Source organism: Notolepis coatsorum (assembly GCF_963971535.1).
Source record: "Notolepis coatsorum genome assembly, chromosome: 20".
NCBI classification, from domain to species: Eukaryota; Metazoa; Chordata; class Actinopteri; order Aulopiformes; family Paralepididae; genus Notolepis; species Notolepis coatsorum.
Genome location: NC_140184.1, coordinates 56,003,391 through 56,026,139, shown reverse-complemented (window position 1 = coordinate 56,026,139; position 22,749 = coordinate 56,003,391). Strand labels below are relative to the sequence as shown.

General features: G+C 44.4%; 1 protein-coding gene across 1 annotated transcript in view; it reads right to left on the bottom strand.

Annotated features, from left to right (window-relative positions):
* The window catches only part of LOC311247331 (enhancer of mRNA-decapping protein 3-like), a 112,217-nt gene that overhangs the window by 57,406 nt on the left and 32,062 nt on the right, over positions 1-22,749 (bottom strand). Inside the window, exon 4 of the mRNA XM_084337694.1 lies at positions 8,204-8,566. Within this exon, the coding sequence (XP_084193820.1) occupies positions 8,204-8,566 (363 nt within the window). The remainder of the gene's footprint in view (positions 1-8,203; positions 8,567-22,749) is intronic.

Genomic DNA, 22,749 nt, shown 5'->3' with positions numbered 1-22,749 from the left:
TGAAAGTAGCCTTAAACTATAGTATAGTGTAGACCTAGTAGTGTAGCCTATAGTGTAGACTAGGCATTAGGGCTGAACGATTAATTGATTTTATAACGAAATCGCGATTTGGAATGATGCAATTAGAAACAACAAAAAAATCATTTATATATATATATATATATATATATATATATATATATATATATATATTTATTTAACCAGGAAGTCCCATTGAGATACAAGATCGGTTTGGGAGAGGGAGGTAAGGGGTTTTAGATTGTTTGTTGTGAAGTTTAGACTTCAGAGAGGGAGAGTAAAGTACAGAAAAAAATAAAAAATGTACTTGGTAGCACTGGTGCTGGAAACATGGCTGGCTAGGATAATTAGCTTGCACGGCGCTATTTTATAGTTTGGCTGGCTAGGATAATTAGCTTGCACGGCGCTATTTTATAGTTTACGTGCCGAGTGGGTGTGTGGCGTGAATTCTGATGCCACGGTTATAGTAGTGTGTGGTATACGGTGGACGTCGTTGCAATGTATTGGGGCGGAACAGAGTATTTTAGGGATATTAAAAAATCCCCCAATGAACAAAACATATTACAGTGCACAATAAACTTTTCTGTAAGTGTTATTTATGAATGTGTGAAGACTGTAGTGTCTGTATTACACACAGAGGGAACTGTCTGACCACTATAAAACTAAGTATACTTCCAAATAAACTTATGAATATGTAGGCTACATGTCAAAAGGGCATTTTGCTAATGTAATCTACTTGCAAATATGTATGTTATATAGCCTAGTACTATTCTTACTGGATTAAACTTTGGATTCATCTTTTGTGGTGGCTCAACATAATTCACACACGGAACTATGTGTTGGGGATAAGGGTTCCGCACGGACCATATTGTTTGTTACATTGCTGTCGGCAAACTAGCTCAGTGTCAACAGTGTTGACGTTGAGTTGATGTTAGCTGCTAGCTGGCTACCCGAATCCACAACACTGACAACAGCCAGGCAGCCAATCGTACAAAATACAGTCTCAGCCGATCACATTGATTTGTACAGTTAGTTAGCTCCACTACATTGCGAATTAAAAAGGTAGCCAGCCAGCACAGCCCGTATTAGCTAGCTACAGTTGCTAGGTAGCTAACGTTAGCCACCCGAAGAAAGGTAGCTAGCTAACTTTAGCCACAGCTGCAAAAACGAATTTCAATGATGTTATGAGCTATCAGTAGCTAGCCAGCTAGATAACGTTAGACAACTCTGTGTATTAAACTAAAGTGAATAGTTTACTGGGCCATTGTTTACTTGTTGCTTCAGTGATGTTAAAAGAGGACCTGCACGCTTGCTATCTTCGGTGCGAATGAGACGGGTCTGTGAGGGGGAGGAGCAATGAGGGTGTGTGAGCGTGTATGTGCGTCAATTTAAGCAATCTAAAATCAGCATTAAAGGTAAAAACGTCAAGCTCACGTTTGATTGGTTAGAATGGTCACAGTCAACTCACAAGGCACATACTGAGTGACAAACTAGTGAATGGACAGAGAAAGGGACGTTCGGGGGGGGAGGAGGATGTCGCACGAATGCTCCCAATTATATTTTGAGGTTGCACAGATACAATTTCGGTCACATATGCGACCAATTCGGTCGCAATTTCGAGCCCTGTAATGCTTTATTTGTTTTAAACGAGACGATTTAGAAATGGTAAATGGGGAAATACATTGCATTGGACAGAGGGTGGAACACGAAAAACGGCAATGACGTAACCACTACAGTATCAATCTTGCGTTGATCCAATAATTCCTTCATTGCGATCGGAGCGTACATTTACATTTACATTTAGTCATTTAGCTGACGCTTTTATCCAAAGCGACTTACAAGTTCTGTACGACAAGCCATCAGGAAGAGCACAACTCTATCAGCTGAGTAACAATGTTCATCAAAGTGTTGAGTGCTACAGTGTAGGTTAGTTTATTAGGACAAGTGCATGACAGTATGGTTAGTTAGGGTTAGATTTTTTTATTTTTATTTTTTTTAATTCAGATAATGGTTGAAGAAGTGCGTCTTTAGTCGACGGCGAAAGATTGGACGTGTTTCGGCTGTCCTAACTGGGGTGGGTAGTTCATTCCACCATTGTGGGGCAAGGACTGAGAATAGGCGACTTCTCTTTGATGACCCTCCCGGAGCTTGGATAGGAGTAGGTCTGAGGCGGCCAGAAGATGCAGAGCGTAGGGGTCTTGAGGGTGTGTAGTTAGAGACCATTGACCGGAGGTAGGCGGGAGCAGTTCCCTTTGCCGCACGGTATGCTAGGTCGAGGGCCTTGAAGCGGATTCGTGCAGCAATGGGGAGCCAGTGCAGGTCCCTAAGAAGTGGGGTGACATGGGCCGACTTCGGTAGGTTTGAGATCAGGCGGGCCGCTGCGTTCTGAATGAGTTGAAGAGGCTTAGTGGCAGTGGCCGGGAGGCCAGCGAGCAGTGCGTTGCAGTAGTCGAGGCGGGAGATGACTGTTGATTGGACGAGGAGTTGGGTGGCTTCTTTTGTCAGGAAGGGGCGTATCCTTCTGACGTTGCTCAGGAGGAATCGGCAGGTTCTGGTTGTCGCTGCGATGTGAGCAGAGAAGTTCAACTGGTCGTCGAGGACAACACCAAGGTTCTTGGCGGTCGGGGACGCGGTCACAGCTGCATTCTCGACTGTGATGGAAAGGTCGGTCAGGGGGGAGGATTTGGCCGGCAGGTGGAGCAATTCTGTTTTGCTTAGGTTCAGTTTGAGGTGGTTGGTCGTCATCCAGGCGGAGATGTCGGACAGACAGGCCGAGATCCGCTCAGAGACGTGGATATCTGAGGGAGGGAAGGAGAGGAAGAGTTGAGTATCGTCGGCATAACAGTGGTAGGAGAAGCCATGAGACGTGATAATGTTACCCAGTGATTTAGTGTAGAGGGAGAAGAGAAGGGGTCCTAAAACCGAGCCCTGGGGGACACCCGTCCGCAGGGGGCGGGTGGCCGACAGGGTCCCTCTCCATGACACTTGGTAGGAGCGGTCATTGAGGTATGATGACAACCATGTCAGCGCAGAGCCAGCCACTCCCATTCCTGCGAGGGCCGCGAGGAGGATCTGGTGGTTGACTGTGTCGAAGGCTGCAGATAGATCTAGGAGAATCAGGACAGAGGAGAGGCCTTTCGCTTTTGCTAAGTGAAGTGCCTCTGTGACCGCAATGAGGGCTGTCTCTGTGGAGTGACCAGTCCTGAAGCCTGACTGATTAGGGTCTAGGAGGTCATTCTGTAAGAGATAAGCAGTAAGTTGGTTGGATACAGCACGTTCAAGTGTTTTAGAAAGGAAGGAGAGAAGAGAGACAGGACGGTAGTTGCCTATGACGGTAGGGTTCAGGGATGGTTTTTTTATGAGGGGCGTGACTCTGGCTTGTTTTAGGGAGGTGGGGACCACCCCCGAGTTGAGTGAGGAGTTGATGGTTGCAGTTAGGAATGGGAGGATGTCTGGTGCTATGGACTGGAGGAGTGGGGAAGGTAGCCGGTCCAGCTGGCATGTAGTCGGACGGTTCGACGTTACCAGTGTCAGGGTCTCGGCTTCTGTAATGGGAGAGAAAGATGACAGAGTGAAGGATGAGGTTCTCGATTCAGCATTTGGAATGGGTGGGGGTTGGGAGAAGGAGCTGCGGATGTTCTCCACTTTTTCCTCAAAGAAGATCGCAAAGTCTTCGGCAGAGAAAGATGAGGGAGGGGGGGGTGGGGGGGGAGTGAGGAGGGAGGACATGGTAGCATGCAGTTTGCGAAGATTCTTGGCAGAGGCCTCGATCCTATGGTGAAAGAAAGAAGCTTTGGCATTAGTAATGGTTTTGGAGAATGTTAACAAGAGGTTGTGATATGTGTCGATGTCAGCAGTGAGGCGTGACTTTCTATACTTCCTTTCAGCTGCTCTCAGGACCTGTCTTTGTTCTCTCACTGGATCTGTCAGCCATGGACTGGGTGGGGAACGGCGGGCAGGTTTCTCAACGAGGGGACAGAGCTTGTCGAAGGAGGTTGCAAGGGCTGAGAGGAGGGTGGAGGTTGCCATCTCTGTGGAGAGAGCAGAGAAGGTGTCACTCAAAGGTAGAGTGGATAGTATGTCAGAGGAGAGGGTGGAGGGGGATAGGGAGGGCAGGTTGCGTCTGAGTGAGACGGTTTGAGTTGGGGTGAAGACCTTTCGGTTAAGCATGAGAGTTAGTGAGAAGGATATGAAGGAATGGTCAGATACATGTAGGGGAGTTACCGTGGTGTTAATGATGCTGGAGTTACGGGAAAATATGAGATCCAAGGAGTTGCCTGCTTTGTGGGTGGGAGGCATGGCAGTGGGAGTCAGGTCAAATGATTGTAGGAGGGAGACTACTATGACTGACTGAGATGAGTCAGGCAGGTTGAAGTCGCCCAATAGAAGGAGAGGGGTACCATCTTCCGGTAAGGAGCTTAGAAGCATGTCCAGCTCATCTGTGAAGTGATCGAGCGGACCTGGAGGGCGGTAGAGTGTAACAATGGTGAGATTGAAAGGATTTGAGACAGATACTGCATGATATTCAAAAGAGGAGAGTGACAGTGCTGGGAGGGGTGTTAAGTTTGTAGTCCATGAAGGAGATGTCATGAGGCCAGTGCCTCCACCCCGCCTGGAAGGTCGAGGTGTGTGAGTGAAGTTATAGTTTGTAGATAATGCTGCAGGTGTTGATGAGTTATTGGGGGTTATCCAGGTCTCAGTTAGAGCCAGGAGCTGCAGATTTTGACTATGGGCGTAGGCAGTAATGAAGTCAGCTTTCTTGACTGCTGATTGACAATTCCATAGGCCTCCCTGTACTGTGACAGGTGTATTAGTGGCTGTAGGAGGGTAGGATAGATTAGCCGGGTTGCTAGCAAACTGCCGTGGGTGGGTTGAGTCTGTTCTGGGGGAGCAGATTGTGGATATGAGACACATTGTGGTGTCAAGAGTGGCAGGGAGGAAGTAGAGAAATAGCAGAGTGGGAGGGAAAGGGAGATTTTTCAGAGTGGAGTGTAAGATAGGATTATGATGTACTTAGCACTGGGTGGATCCCTGGATTCCTCCAGGAAAACTCCTCTTTGTCCCTCTTCGTTTCTCGACGCTTCGCTGACGCTAAGCCAGCAGGCCTTTAAATCCCTATCACTAATTAGTGCTTTCTAACACCTGGCCCTTAATGGGTCACTTAAGGAAACAAAATGGCCACTTTAAACACGCCCCTTAATCAAGTCAGCTGGTCAAGTCAGCAATCAAGTCTCAGTTTAAAGATATTACTAAATGACTTAAAATGTCTTACCCTGATGCAGTGTAAGTCTCTCAGTGAATGAGCTGTCCTTCCACAACAGAATGTAGTACAGAGTGATTCCAGGAGAGGCTGAGGTTCTGCTTTTAAGCAGTGACAGGGCTCTGAGATCACACTCAGTACACAAGTGCTGTCTTTAAGCAGGAAGCAGCTTTTAATGGGTCACTTAAGGAAACAAAATGGCCGCTTTAAACACGCCCCTTAATCAAGTCAGCTGGTCAAGTCAGCAATCAAGTCTCAGTTTAAAGATATTACTAAATGACTTAAAATGTCTTACCCTGATGCAGTGTAAGTCTCTCAGTGAATGAGCTGTCCTTCCACAACAGAATGTAGTACAGAGTGATTCCAGGAGAGGCTGAGGTTCTGCTTTTAAGCAGTGACAGGGCTCTGAGATCACACTCAGTACACAAGTGCTGTCTTTAAGCAGGAAGCAGCTTTTAATGGGTCACTTAAGGAAACAAAATGGCCGCTTTAAACACGCCCCTTAATCAAGTCAGCTGGTCAAGTCAGCAATCAAGTCTCAGTTTAAAGATATTACTAAATGACTTAAAATGTCTTACCCTGATGCAGTGTAAGTCTCTCAGTGAATGAGCTGTCCTTCCACAACAGAATGTAGTACAGAGTGATTCCAGGAGAGGCTGAGGTTCTGCTTTTAAGCAGTGACAGGGCTCTGAGATCACACTCAGTACACAAGTGCTGTCTTTAAGCAGGAAGCAGCTTTTAATGGGTCACTTAAGGAAACAAAATGGCCGCTTTAAACACGCCCCTTAATCAAGTCAGCTGGTCAAGTCAGCAATCAAGTCTCAGTTTAAAGATATTACTAAATGACTTAAAATGTCTTACCCTGATGCAGTGTAAGTCTCTCAGTGAATGAGCTGTCCTTCCACAACAGAATGTAGTACAGAGTGATTACAGGAGAGGCTGAGGTTCTGCTTTTAAGCAGTGACAGGGCTCTGAGATCACACTCAGTACACAAGTGCTGTCTTTAAGCAGGAAGCAGCTTTTAATGGGTCACTTAAGGAAACAAAATGGCCGCTTTAAACACGCCCCTTAATCAAGTCAGCTGGTCAAGTCAGCAATCAAGTCTCAGTTTAAAGATATTACTAAATGACTTAAAATGTCTTACCCTGATGCAGTGTAAGTCTCTCAGTGAATGAGCTGTCCTTCCACAACAGAATGTAGTACAGAGTGATTCCAGGAGAGGCTGAGGTTCTGCTTTTAAGCAGTGACAGGGCTCTGAGATCACACTCAGTACACAAGTGCTGTCTTTAAGCAGGAAGCAGCTTTTAATGGGTCACTTAAGGAAACAAAATGGCCGCTTTAAACACGCCCCTTAATCAAGTCAGCTGGTCAAGTCAGCAATCAAGTCTCAGTTTAAAGATATTACTAAATGACTTAAAATGTCTTACCCTGATGCAGTGTAAGTCTCTCAGTGAATGAGCTGTCCTTCCACAACAGAATGTAGTACAGAGTATGTGTGTAATGTACTGTGTAACGTATTCCGTTGGTGACGATCAAAGCATTAAAAAAAACGTTTAAAAATAGTAGCGTGTACAGGCGAGAAATTACAATATTTTTAGTTAATTGCACGTATTGCTGCATAGCGTCGTTTTCTGGGATTAGACAGGATTAGTCTAAAACTATAGTCATATTCACCACGGGATAAAACGGGAATGTATGGATGAAAAAATGATTTCTTTTTCTCATATTGAACGATAGATAGGTGATGTCAAATTGGCAATAGTATTATATCCATAGCTATAATATATAATATAGTTTTAGCCCTGCAAACACTGCCACGTATTCCTATACTTTAAAGCGTTGGCCTTTCAACTACACAGTAAACAGCACCCTCTGGCGCTGAATGAGTTAAGTGTGGGGTCGCCAAAAAAATTTCCTAAATAAAATGCAGTCGCGCTATAAAAAAGTTTGAGAACCCCTGGACTAGAGCCTCGGAATCAATGGAAGCGGACGGCCATTTTGGATAATCATGCCAAATCAACGTCGGTACACACATTACAGAAACCTTTGTGAAACACTCATTTTCCATGGGATTTTTATAAACTTTGGACCTCCTGTACTAGATAAGACTTCAGGCTATGGAACCGTTATGTTTTCCAGCTCCCACCTCTCAGCTGGAACTTAAAAACAGGCATCTGGCAACCAGCAGAAATGAGAGTACACAAAACTTTTACTTCAGTGTGTTCAAACCTCTGTTACTCTATTTCATTAGCACTCAGTGATTCCTCTTTGTTGTGGAAGAAAGATCAGAATGTTTCCTTTCAAAAGAGACCAGACTCATGCATGTGCTATAAGTATAATATAATAAATCGCAAATTACTTTGGGTATGCAATCGTCAGTCATGTTGTGCAAAACTAGCCCCATTTTTGCCCGATGCATATGTGGTTAATCATTCATTCAGACAACAAAATTGTGTATCACAATTCCCTAATATATATACAGTATATGTAACCATATTACACTATATTCAGTTAAACATTCCAGTACACAATGGGGAAAAAACCCTACACAGGGCCAGTGGATGAATGGAGAGCTTCATGCCATCTTGTTCCTACAGGCTATGAGTAGCTGATGGGTGTGTCTGTCCTGTGGGGGAGGCAGTAGCAGTGATTACAGCTGTACTCCTCACCTCACCCAGTCTTGTTGTGCGCTGTGGGGCACCGGCACCGTATCTCACCATCACAGACCGATGGGGATCACTGGAAATATCCAGACTGTTTCATTACCGGAGCAATTTGCCTCAACTCTTGTTTGTGTTGAGGGTCTATTTCTGGATCCATATACAATGTCCTGCCTCCAGGGACACGGCTGTACACAGACGTGCGGTCCAAGATCGGCCCTCTAGGCGTGTGTGAATGTGGCTGTATGCGTGTGCGTTTCCTCACCAGTGCAGTACTCCTTGCCCCCATGCTGTGGCACACTGATCTGCCGGTAGACGACAGGCTTGGCCTCCAGAATATTCTCATCGTGACGGTAGCGCGACGGCGTCCGCTCATTCGGCGTGCTACGGGGACGTGCCTTGCGGTCATGGTGATCGCCCCCGTCAATTTTGGAGGAGAAGGCCTCCTTGTCGAACAGGGCCAGGTTCCCCTCAAAGTCAAAGTCTGTGTCCAGGCGCTCGTCCATGCCCTCCCTGAAACACTCGTCGTCCTTCACTCTCAGGTGCCCTCCCATGATGCCGTTCTTCGCGCTGTTCTTCTTGGGCGTGGCCTGCATTGGCCCTCTGCCATTGGGAGAATTTGTAGGAACTGAGGAACAGAGCAAGACCAGACTTGAGAGAGGGGTTACAACAATTAAGACTCTAGTATATTGTTGGGATAAATTAGTTTAGACTTTATGTATTAAGTTTAGGGATGTCCCGATCCGATCACGTGATCACAGTACATTACACACAATGCAATGAAGGAATTATTGGATCAACGAAAGATTGATACCATATAGCCCTTACCTTGACTAGGATGTACCCCAAAAAGAATATTCCAATTATCTGATCGCCATTCCAAGTATGTTCCAAGTAGGGCTGTCCCCGACTAAGGATTTGGATGGTCGACTAGGATTGGCAAAAATGTGCCGTTAGTCGACTATTGGTAAAAAAAAATAAAAATAAAAATAAAAAAATTATGTGCGCCATTAGCGTTAGCCACGCTTCTAGGCCTCTTTTCTTTTGGAAAAAATTATATAAAAAAAAAAAAAAAAAAATTATATTCGAAGTAGACTACGGCTCCTTTCAACCGATTAGTCGACTAATCGATTAATAGGGGTCAGCCCTAGTTCCCAAGTATGTTGCCCGACTAAGAAAAATCCCCCCGGACTTATTTAACACTTTCAGTGCCAGCCATGCAGAGCGCTAAAGGGCTCCGTATGCCAGCGTCCACTTAAATGATAGAGCTCTCATATTTGCAAACGCATAAACTATGTCTTAAATTATGGCTATGTGTCTAATCTGGCCGTTGCTTATCAATGACTTGTTTGCAGTCAACATTGTCGAAACGGATTTTTTTTTTTATTATTATTAAATCGGTTCATTTCCGTTTTATACCATTTTGAAAAACTGTTTTTTTTAAGTTTCAGGAAAATATAAAGATTGTGATAATCGCCCTTTACTGGAATATTCTGGAATACACAAAAAACTGTAATTTTTCGGCCTATTTATGAATCGTTTTCAAATAAACGCTAGATTATCGATAGTACTTATGCACGCTATAGAAGCCGGCTGAAAAATCGAATCTCTTGAAAAAGATTATTCCAATTCCTGATCGCCATTCCAAATATCAATCACGTTTATTGATCCACCGCTGGGTACTGGAAATATGTATTCCACGCTGTTTTGGGGCTCGGCAATGAATCGGATCCTCTCGGGTGACTTGTCTGAGAAGTAAAATGAGGAAGCTGGATTTTTTAAGCGAGATTTATCGTATTCTTTGAATATATATATTTTTTAAAGCAAACCATTCTTATTTCATTCCTTTTTATATTTAGAGGCAGCCTAATTTTCATAGCCTAATTGATCTAAAAGATGCACATGATACGGTTTCTGTTTGTTTATTATAGGGATGCACCGATATGAAAATTGGCCACCGATACCGATTATTCAACTAACACAAATCGGCCGATACCGATACTTGTGGCAAAAAATAAATATTTGTAATTTTTTTAATTTTTAATTTAAATTTTTTATTAAACTACTGTATATTTGTATGTGTATGTTTGTATTTGTAGGCCTCTTTACTTACTTAAAAAAAGGAAACATCAAGAAATATGTTTATGGTATTAATTCCACCATGCCATGTAGCACTATCCCTCTCCCAGTATCGTCTGGCGGCCTGCAGATGGATACTATTCTCTCAACCAGAGCTCACAGCCAATGCAATAGAACCATTTTGATTGACAGTCGATTCGGCCAATTACGCCACACCGCTAGCACCCACCTCCTGCTGTTCTTACCACCAATCGGCAAGTGTTTATTCATTTTCTACTTCCGGGCATGCCGCCATTGATCTGCTTGCGAGAGCACAACAAACTTAACGTAGCTAATACGTTAGCTGCCCGGCCCGCCGACCAGCGCTCCACAGCATGACCAAATGAGACATAATGATTTTACTGCAACAAATGTTATAATAAAACAAAGCCTTTCTATACATGTCTGGTTGAAAACTTTATTAACAGATTGCAGAATGGGTAGTTGGGTACGGAATGAGCAACGGAATGGAACTGAGCTATGAACGGAGTAATGCCTTGCTTACTGCTATCTTCGGGTAAATAATATGCTGATGTTTATTTTTTACAGTTTTTGTATTTTTCTGACATGGTAAATGGCTGCTTTTTTATATAGCGCTTTTATCCAAATCGCTTTACAATTTGTTCCTTACATTTTACCCAATCACTCACACATTCACACAACGACGGCGGAGGCAAACATGCAAGGTGCCAATCTGCTCATCGGGAGCAGTTAGGGGTTAAGTGTCTTGCTCAAGGACACAGACACCAGCGTTTCCGTTAGCCGGTAATTACCGGTATTTGACCGGCAAAATATGTTGAAGTCCGAATATTTAAATCTCTCCGGTCATAATGTCTGGTGAAAATAATTCCTCTAAGCACAATTTTATTATTTGAATTGTATTAAAATAGGCTAAAATTAAATAGCCTATGCGATGAACGAAAACAATCATTACATTTGTTTCATTGTTGCTTCACTCTGATAAAGCGCGGATGGCGCCGCTCAGATGTGAATCTTTTTTTCTTTCTTTTTTTGAGCCTGTCTGGCCACCATAACGACAAACGGGTATACGAGCGAGAGAGAGAGAGATGGCCAAACAAGCTAAGCTTAACAAATATTTCATGAAACCAAGCACAAGCAGGTCTAATAATAATGACAACGAAGATGAGTCTTCTGAAGTCACAGAGACCGCCGATGCCGTGGTGGCTCCCGCGGAAAAGAAACAGAAATGTCGAGCGCTCAGGCCCGAGTGGAAAGTTAAATTCTCCTGGCTGAGGTGCGACATTATAGTCTAGTAGTCTAGCCTCTATGATGTACGAGAGATAACATTGATTGAACGTACACAAAGTACACTTTATTGATTGAACCACAAAGAGCATCCCCAGTCTGCTGCTACCGTTGCGAGCCTCGCAGACGTCCACCTGTTCCAATGGGGATCTATCAAAGTCGAACCAACCAGACGACCCCGCTGTTCTCGCAGGTACAAAACGGATAGGCACAACGAGAGACGGGGTGAGTGAGTGTTGACATTTTTTAATCATATGCAACTGTTGGTTGACTGCCGTGTCACATAGTAATGCATATTATTGATTATAACTAAATGTAGGCTATAATGAAATCAACAAATGCGTTACAAGCATGTGGCTCGTCCTCTCTGCATGTGGTGACGAGCTAGCAAACGAGGCAATGTGATGATCAACTACAGTTTGCTGTGTGTGAAGTTGAACATTATGATATGTGTGACATGTCCGATACAACGAGGTGAAACGATGTCGACTCGAGATTCATTTGGGGGTGCGTGTGACAGCTGCTGCAGCGCGAGTCTGCGGGCGGGAGCTTGATGCTGGATTAGCGTATATCGCACTAACTTGGGAGGCGAGAGATAGTAATTTGATTCTGCAAATCAATTTCTCATTCTTCGCTTGATGTAATTAATACAAATGTCCAATATAACGGAATTCGTTAGCTCATAAAAATGTGATTATAACAGACTGCTGTTTAAAACTCTGACCGGAATTTCTCGAATATGTCCGGGGATAGAAATCTTGCAGGACACCCAGACCGGCACGAATATGTTCTAACGGAAACGCTAATCGACACGCTGCCCGGGAGGAGCGGGAATCGAACCGGGAACCTCCGGATTGCCAGACGACTGCTCTACCTCCCGAGCCACTGTCGCCCCTGACATGGGGGCTCAACAATAAATGACAATCAGAAATGTCAAGTTGCATGTTGTTATTCTATCCAGCTTAGTTCTGTTGCATTTCCAATTTATTTATTTAAATTATAAATTGATCAGGTATCGATAAAGAATCGAATCGATAAGCAGAATCGATAATGGAATCGTATCGATAAAATCTTATCAATTCCCATCCCTATTCATAATCCAGCAATAATGGCTGCAGACCTGCAAGCAAAGTACAGCAAGTTGGCAAAGGAGTATTCCAACGTAAATCACATTTTCACCAGTAACCAGGGAGCGAAATTCACTTTTTGACTCACCGGCCAGTGGCGGGTAGATGGGAAGAATCTACCCCCCAAGCATATTTCTTACCTGCCAAATTTTTTTTGATTAATACAAAAATATATATATATATATTTTATATAAAAACATTTTTTTTAAATAAAATATATATTATATAATCATACTTGTAGTTGTATTATCTGCGAGACATCGCCACCACGCAATAAGTCAAAATGCTCGCTATCTGCAAACAGCTCCACTGTCTGTGTGTATACTTGAGTAGCCTCCAGCTCCAGCAAGGATTCTCCGGCGATGCTGCTAGACCCTATACTAATACTCTACATTCAGCATGCAAGGATTCTCCGGCACTGCAGCTGGACCCTATTGGTGTATAATGTTACGGTTCTTTGGTCAAATCACATTCATCAAGCCCTCAGCGACAGCTAGAATACGCATTGAATCAATGTTATAAGACATTGATATCAGGAGCTATCTGTAGCTACTGCTAGCCCGCTAGATAACGTTAAGACAATTTAGTTTACTGGGACATATAGAGCCAACGTGAGCTAGCTAACGTGAGCTAGCTAACGAGGGAACGGAGGTATTATGCACTCGAGTCGACTATTGCTGGAGCATTTGTTGATATCAGCAGCTATCAGTAGCTAGCCAGCTAGATACCGTTAGACAATGCCTCGTCATGTATTAAACTAAAAGTGAATAGTTGACTGGGTCATTGTTTAAACAGTAACGGTAGCTCATGGAGGTCCGATCTACACTAGAGCAGACTGCCTCTGTGTTGATACGAGCAGAAGCCAATAGTATCCCGCTGCAGGGCTGGGCGGATATGACTCGTTGCCACGTTTTTTTTCAAAATGTCAAAATAAGAGTATCATACGAACCGAATGTTGCTAACTGCCGGAGCCATCGATATGACTCTAGCTGCGCTTGGGGCGGAAATGAGACCCGCACAGATTTTCAAAATAAGAGTATCGTTATGAACTACACGTCTACACGCCACACGGCGGGCAGACCTCTCAGTGGCAAGCGCCAAAGGTAAAAACTGAGCGCCCCTGGCGGGTGGCGGGCTTAAATTTCGCCCCCTGCCAGTAACGTTAGTGAAACTGAGGGCTAGGGCCTCCACAGGGTGCGTTTGATAGAGCTGGCGGACACTATGGGGTTGTGACTCCGATTAAAGAATCACACACGTGCTGCAGTTAATGATCGTATTTGGGAATTTGCATGCGTGTGATTGTATGTTCCTCAAAGGGACAGATGTTACTACTGCCGCACCATCAGACAGCTGGACAGAGACCAACTTGCGCACGTTAGAAGAAGAAACTCTTAAAGGGCCAGTAACCTTATCAGAAGACTCGAGTGCGACACTAGCTGGAGCACATCACGCTGAACGATTACACTGGCATAAATCAATTACCCTTTCCTGTCAACAACAACATATTAAAGGGCTATTACAGAACAAAGTAGTCTTATTAACAGGGCTTTCCTACACAGCCGCACCCAAAAGTCTACTTAGACCTTTTGAACTAAACAGGAAAGTCTCAGGGGTCCTCGGTATCCGGGAGACTCGGGAGCTGCACCAACCGGGACACAGGGCGCAGGTATGTTCTGTCCTTCACCTGGACAGCTGCGGTGCGGATGCGCCCATCAGTTCCAGGGTACGTCTGAGTGACCTTCCCAACAGGCCAGAGTGCCCGAGAAAGCTGTGGGTCAGCGATGAGGGCCACCTGGCCGAGTGACAGTTTCTTGCCATCCTTCCTCCACTTCTGCCTCTCCGGCGCCCTATCTTGGTGTGAAATGGCCCAAAACAGTCTACTCCTGTAGAATAGAATGGGGGCTTGTAGAGACGCAGGCGACAGGGCGGAAGGTCGGCCATTTTAGGCATGTCGGGCTTTGCTCGCCGCAGATGACATTCTCTGCAGGTGTGCTGATGCTTGCGGATTGCTTCTCTTCCACATAGAACCCAGAATCGGGATCGAAGATCAGCGAATACCCTCTCAGGCCCGGGGTGGAGAAGAGTTTGATCATAATCTTGGATGATCAGCTTTGTCAGGGGGTGATGTGGATCCAAGACGATTGGGTGAATGTCATCCATCTCCAAGTTCTCGGCCCTGTGCAGCCTACCGCCTACTCTGAGGAGACATGTAGCCTTGTCATACTTGTAGATTATGTGCAATACCCTTTGATTTTAATGATCCATTCTATTAAAAAGAATAACTGAATTTAACTGAAACTGAACATTTGAAAGTAGTTTCTGATTATTGATTACCAATAACCGCGTTAGCCTCATTAGCCTCATAGGCCGAACGCCTGGATGGCTATCAAAACAAGGCCCGATCGGGATGTACTTTACGTGAAAAAGATCTTACCGTGGTCCGGTGGGATCCCCACGAGCATTTCCCCGTTATCGATCGCCATCTGGTAGATCGATATGTCCATTGGCTGATGATAAATCCTTATTGCATGGTGAAATCTGCGATGCAAAACGTAATCCAAGCTACATGCTGCACATCTAGAATCCTGCTAACTGAAATCTCCATTGAAAGTAAAAAAAATACTGATCCGTTCAGCCACAGGGCACACTGCATTATCGCGATAGCGCCCCTAAGAGGATCTGGCCGGTATTGCACCCTCAAATTCATAGAGTAGGGTAAATCTGCAGTGCCGCTCGGCGACCTTGAATAGGTTATTAATATGGAATAAAAGCAATAACAACTTGCCACGGATTTATCCGTGCTTCTGTCCACAACGGGTGGAATCGAAACACGAAGAACTCCGTTGTTCGTCCCCATTGTGTTAACCCTTTCAGTGCCACGGACGACATATCTCGTTTTATTAGCACCCCCATTGAGTGCCCACGACGACAAATATCGTTTTATTAGCGAAAAAAATGATGAAATCATATTTCATCAACAGAGTCTCCCGTTGGTACACCAGCTCCTACAGGAGCCCAGAATGGAAAAAAGCGCCCCCTATCGTCTATCCCTGTGTAACTGCAGGCTTAGACTGACCTGGGATCTGTAGATATGTAGAGGCGGGGCCAGCTGGTTCCTTGTGCTGGCAAAAAGTCTGATCAACATGGAAGTCATCGCGGGACGGGAATCAGCCTGGAATATATATTCACAGCAGCCAATACTCAATCAATAAGCGTGATCTATATTTGGAATGGCGATCAGGAATTGGAATGATCTTTTTGGAGAACATCTGATCTGAGGTAAGGAATCTATTTTACCAGTCTTGGGATAATCAGAGTTGTATTTGCTGAGATCTCAGCGTTTGCCCTATGTGTGATGTGTCTGTGTGTGCGCAATCGCTGATGAGGAAATAAGAAGATTTTTCAGCTCGCATCCATAGCGTGCATACGTACACATATACTATCGATAATCTAGCATTTATTTGAAAATGATTCATAAATAGGCCGAAAAATTACAACGTTTGTGTATTCTAGAATATTCCAGTAAATGTCTTTTATCATGGAATCTTTATATTTTCCTTGAAAACTAGGGCTTTTCAAAATGCTATAAAACTAAAATGAACCGCTAAAAAAACAATCCGCTTCGACAATGTTGACTGCAAACGAGTCATTGATAAAGCGACAGGCAGATTAGACACATAGCCATAATTTAAAACATAGATTAGTTTTTAAGATAACATTGAAGTGGATGGTGGCATTCAACGGGTAAATCAAGGTTAAGCAAGGGCTCTGAAAGTGTTAAGAACCAGCGATTTTCGAATAGCACTTTTGCTAGTATTGGACTTTTGCTATCTCAGACCCATTCCCAATGATAACACCAGCCTCCCTGGATGGAAATATCGAATAAAAGAAATATGGATGAAAACCGACTTTTCTCGGGTTTGGCGCTCAAGCGTCGGCGAGTTAACCCGACTTATCTCGGGCTGGCCACCATTGAGTTAAGGGTGACTAAATCATGCTAGGGGTAGGGGATGACATATTGAAATGTGCATATTCAAATATTACTAATTACTTTTTTTCCCCCATCTTGGCATCTTCTCATCTGCTGGCAAACATTTAGCTAATTCAGAAATTTTTATTTCATAATTGTTGAATTGTTTTCCCATTCCATAATTGATATGGATTACTGTAGCCAGTGTAAAATTTACTGCACAGAAAAATGGGGATATGGGTCCACAACTTTCATGGTTGTGTTTTGCGTTGTTTGACATTCAATAGTAGACACGTTTGATTTGATTTTTGGACACCACGCTGTTTCATTTGGATGAAAGATATGTTTTTGAATGGAATGTCACTGTTTGTCTGGAAAATCCGAAGTTGTGCCAATACAGTGTTGAGTTTTTGTTTAGCATGTGATATTTTCGAGAATACGGAGGAAGATTTCAGGAAATAGGTGCAAGACTGATTATGAAAAACTGGGACTCAAAGGGCACATACACTACATGACTTAACTCCTTAAAATAAAGTCCTCCATATAGGCTACTGTACAACACAAGAGTTGGGCATTTAAAATAATTATGTATCTTTAACTCTTTTGAGTCTTTTGTCATCTAATATTGCCTGACAAATCCATCCTTCTCTCATAGTTAATAGTTCATATCCAATTAGAGAGAGAGAAAGAGAGATTTTAGAAAAATAAATACTATCGATCAATAACCATGGCAGTACTCAACACCCTAGTTTACAAACAAACAAAGAAACTAGGATGGAAGAAAAAGTTAAAACAAAACAAAAACAGGAAAAACCTGGTGTTCAACAGCAACTCTCAGGCTGACTGAAAAGAGAGGCTCAGTCGCACGCTAGTGTCACTGTGACGGCTAAGGTACTCTGGGCTCTCTCTCTCACGCAAGACACCCGGGTGCCCACACTGCCCAGTCACAGTACACTGCTGTTGATAAAAAGGGCCGGCGCTGACCAATCACACATCAATCCTGTCTCTTGTGTCATAATATACTTTATGGAGTTACTACCAAGCCAGAGGAGACCGGCAGGAGTGATGAAGAAGACTGGCCTAACATGAAGAAAAAAGGGGCCGGGCGACCTATCTGTTATCTTGTGTGTAGAGGGGATAAAAGCTTGGGCCTTTATTACAATGAGCTGGGAATGCGATCGTTACCTGAGAGCGTTTTGTCACACGGTGAATCAGGAGTCTGAATTAACTGGGCATGTTTCCAAGTCAAGCAGAGGAATGAATACCAAGTAGTGAAATGCGTGAGGACGTTGAACTTCAGTCACTTTTCGGCTCAGGCGAACCTACGGCAGACACAAACTAGTAGAGCTACATTGGCTGAAGGCCAAAACTGATTTTCACACTGAAGTATGAGCCATGATCAAATTTAAAAGCTAGGAGAAGAAATTAATAAGCAAAATAAAGAAAGCAAATAATGAAAACCATAGCACTGAACCCAGGCTATTGCATGGGTTCCCAAGGACCCAAATAAATAACCAAACGTTAGGCTACAGTCTCCATTAACATTTTGTCTAAGGGACCACTATTTGAAAAGGTTTCTATGATATAATAAACACTAGAGGTGTAACGATTTGACCCCACAACGATTTGATTACAATTCTTCAAAGAGTCCTGTTGGTGAATTTATGACTGTGTGCCATTATTACTATCAATGTAATAATTGTGGATTATTACTATAATTCTCCCTCTCTCCCCCTCTCCCCCCCTCTCTCCCTCTCTCCCTCTCTCTGTTTGAGGAAGTGAAGATATTACTTGACACACAGCTCCCACAGGAACAGGCCGGTTTCCGACGTGGTAGATCAACAGTGGACCAGGTAACACTGTCTCAAGACATCGAGGACAGCTTCCAGGCTAATGAGAAAGCGGGGGTAGTGTACCTGGACCTGACTGCCGCGTACAATACTGTCTGGCACCGTGGACTCCACCTGAAGCTGATGAGGATGGTACCTGATCGGCATATGGTGAAGTTTATCATGGAGATGTTGTCTAACCGCAGTTTTGTCCTACACACAAGCGATGGCCAGCACAGCAGGCTCAGAAGACTGAGGAACGGTGTCCCACAGGAGTCAGTCCTTTCTCCAATGCTGTTTAATATTTACATCTACGATCTCCCAGTCACAGCATCCAGAAAGTACGGCTACGCGGACGATCTTGCCATCATGCTGAGAAGACCCACATGGAAGGCACTGGAGGACGGTCTTAACCAAGACATGGACATCCTAGTAGCCTATCTACAAAAGTGGCCTACAGCTCAGCACCAGCAAGACCGTTACAGCAGCATACCATCTCTGCAACAGAGACGCCAAGAGGGAACTGGAGGTATATGCTGACCACAAGCGTCTGGAGTCCCAGCAAGCCCCTAAATACCTTGGCGTGCGTCTGGATACAACATCAAGGGTTGCGCTGATCCGACGCCTCGCAGGTACAACCTGGGGAGCCACTGCCAAGACCCTTCGGATATCCACCCAAGCCCTGGACTTCTCGGCAGCGGAGTACTGTGCCCCAGTCTGGAGCAGAAGCCCACACGTTAAAAAAGTTGATGCGGCTACTAACAACGCCCTCCGGATCATCACTGGATGCCTGAAGGCTACACCCGTCTTCCTGCTGCCAGTCCTTGCAGGAATCGCACCAGCTGGCCTACGACGAGAGGCTGCCACTCTCGCCCTAGCAAGGAAGGCAGTGAAGCATGACTGGCACATCCTACACAACACCACAACAACAACAGCACCTATGAGCAGACTCGAGTCCCGCCACCCCTACAACAAGGTGGCACAAGAGATGCTCCGTTCCACCACTGAGGACCTATCCAGAAATGGATGGCTGGCGGCAGCCTGGAAGAGAGAGTGGGAGAGTGCTGGGCCAACCCGTATCCACCACTACATCTGGGATCCAGGAGATGGCACCACAGGAGACGATCTTCCACGCCGGCAATGGGTTCTGCTGAACAGTTTAAGATCTGGGGTTGGTCGCTTTAAAGCATCATTAAAGCAGTGGGGCCTGGCAGACAGCGCTGCATGTGAGTGTGGAGACCCTGAGCAGACTGTTGACCACATCCTGACCATCTGCCCCCTATACAAACCACTAGGGTTGGACGGTATGGTCTAAAATTTATATCACGGTATAATTTGAAGCATAGACGGTAACGGTATATATCACGGTATCATCGTTTTTGATAAATTTTTATTTTATATAATTTTTTTTTTTTTATAAAATATATATATTATATAATTAGACTTGTACTTGTATTATCTGCGAGACATCGCCACCACGCAACAAGCTCCACTGTCTGTGTGTACTCTAGTAGCCTCCAGCTACAGCCAGGATTCTCCGGAGCTGCAGCTGGACCTATACTCGAGTAGCCTCGAGCTACGGCCAGGATTCTCCGGCGCTGCACCTGGACCCTATTGGTATAACGTTACTTAACTGTGCTCAGCAAGCCCTCAGCTCGAATACGCATCGAATCAGTGTTATAAGACATTGATATCAGGAGCTATCTGTAGCTACTGCTAGCCGGATATATAACGTTAATACAACGCCTCAGTGAATTATTTAGTTCAATGGGACATTTCGTTTTTAACAGTGAACTAACTTGCGCTAACGTGAGCTAACAGCTAACAGCTAACAGGTATCATACCTACCTACTAGACTTTGTGGAGCGTTTGTTGATGTCAGGAGCTATCGGTACCTGGCCGGCTAGATACCGTTCGGTTAGACAATGCCTCATCATGTATTAAACTAAAAGTGAATAGTTGACTGGGTCATTTTGTAACGGTAGCTAAGCTAACGTTAGCTCAGGGAGACGCCGACACGCCGTCCTCCCGTGTCTCACTAGACTAGACCCGTGTTTACATGCGTGCGGGAGGGGCTGGACTCGAGAGCAGACGCCGCACCACCGGTGTCTGAGACAGAACTCAGCGACAGCAAGTGAGATCGGGTTTGACGATCGGTGAAAATAAAACATTATCACTGATCACCGATCGCATATTTATACTGAATATCGGCCGATAACGATCGGTGGCCGATCGATCGGGGCATCCCTAAAAAAAATGGTATCGGAACATCTCTAGTTTTGAGCACAAATCTGGCCTCTTTATTTTGCTCTCAAAGTGCACCAGATTGATGCATTTAACTTTAAAATATACAAACAACTAAATAAATCCGGGGGAGCATGCCCCCAGACCCCCCTATAGGGTCAGAGGTTCACCCACCACAGTCTCATAAAATCCTGTGGAAAACACTGGATAGTCGATTGTCATTGAGTTTCTTCCGGTCAATATGCAAAAAAACAGATAATTCTTTCATCAATACATTCCCGTTTTATACCGTGGTGAATATGAGTATAGTTTTCGAGTGATCCTGTGTAATCCCAGGAAACTCCGCAGAACAGCGTTTTACTGCATTTCACTATAAATCCTGCCATTCCTCGCCTGGATCAATAATCAATCTGAAATCAACGCTAGATTATCGGTATTATGTTTCATCATGGATGCATGAAAGGGGGGGGAAGCCGCCCCTCCGTGCTTTGATCGCAACCAACGTAACACGCCACACACACACCACAGACACACGCTCCGATCGCGGGGAAATAATTATCGGATCAACGCAAGATTGATAACATATAGCCCTTACCTCGTCTATGATTAGGCTTGGATGGTATTACGGTATACCAGGGTATATAGAAATCCCGTCTGTATGATTTTCAATAGTCAAATACAAATGCGTTTCTATTAAACTGACAAGAGTTGCTGTATTGAGATGGTGGTATTAGGACTACCTAAAATAGACTCCCCCTTCCACCTGATGGACATATACTATGTACCTGTACTACTATTATTTATTATTTATATACATACAGAACTGCTCCACATGGTTTTTTAATATATCATGCTTTAAGTACTGTAGTTTTAATGTAGTTGGTGTTTTTTTTATAGTAGTCTTTTTATTGTAGTTTTAACTTTTTTTTTAAATATATATATAGTGGTGAGTGTCTATGTATTGTGACTGTATGTTTGTCTTTCAACCACTGCACAAATGAAGTTCCGAAAGGAAAATAAAGTAATTTGAAGTTGAAGTATTGTAGTGCACAGCACGCGCCAGCAGAGGGCAGTCTGTCTTTCCCGCTCTCTCTCTGATGCGGGAGAAGAGCAGCCGGCCAAGAGCGGTTGCAGCGAGACCCGTCCTCACTGTAGTGGAGCGAGCACACACGCAGAGCTGGTTGTCTACATGCAGGAGGACGCAATCGATACAGGGGAAAACCCGGCGTGGGGTCTAAATACTCGGGCAGGACAAGCGGTTATAACGGGTGCATCGACCCCATGTTCAATGCTGGATTACGTTGGAAACACGCTCGCGATCAGTACTTGGAATGGCGATCAGATAATTGGATTATTCTTTTTGCAGTTCAGATTCAGATTTCTTTATTCACCATATTGTACAGGTACAAATGGAACGTGATTTGACGTTTCAGTGCATGATTGATTTTTTCACAAATAGGAACAACATAATAATAATGATAAATAAATAAGTGCAAAATAGGACAGTGAGACAACAGTAAGACAGTAAAGTGCAGTGGTAGGGGACATGGATACAGTGCAGCACAGTTCAAGTCCAGAGGTCCAGCCCTAGCAGCTCGCCATAGAGGGGGGGAGGGGGGGGAGCAGGGGGACACCCAACTCATTTACCAGGCGAGCTGCTGAGGGGAAGAAGCTGAGTCTATGGCGGGACTTTAACACTTTAACTGCCACACACAAGATATCTCAGGTTTATTTTTATGTGGTTGAAAGCCACTCACGGGATTTCTCGGATATTTTTTATTTTAATTTTTTTAGCGATCTGAAATCATATTGCATCACGCGAGCCTACCCGAGTATACACGAGCACCGCCGGCGATCATATGTGGAAAAAAGCGCCCCCTATCTTCTCCCAGATGACATAAGGGATTTTGGAATAGACTCAATGAAAATGGATGGGGGAAAAAATCCGGTACTCCACATTTTCCAGTCCACTGATCCAGCCGGGGTTACCACAGTTCATTCTGGAGCCTCTGAGCCCCGCTGATCTATACACTTATCGATTTTTTCGAATGGTGATCAGGAATTGGAATATACCAGTTGGATACCATCTGATGTCAGGTAAGGAATCTATGTTATCAGTGTTAGGATAATCAGACTAATTTTGATGAAGTTATAAGCTGTTTTGTGAAATGGGCTCTTTCGGTTTCACTGTAAAAGTCCAAGAGGAAATCAACGCGGCGATTATCCGTGCGCGGCCCGAATGTGCTTGTGTGCACGT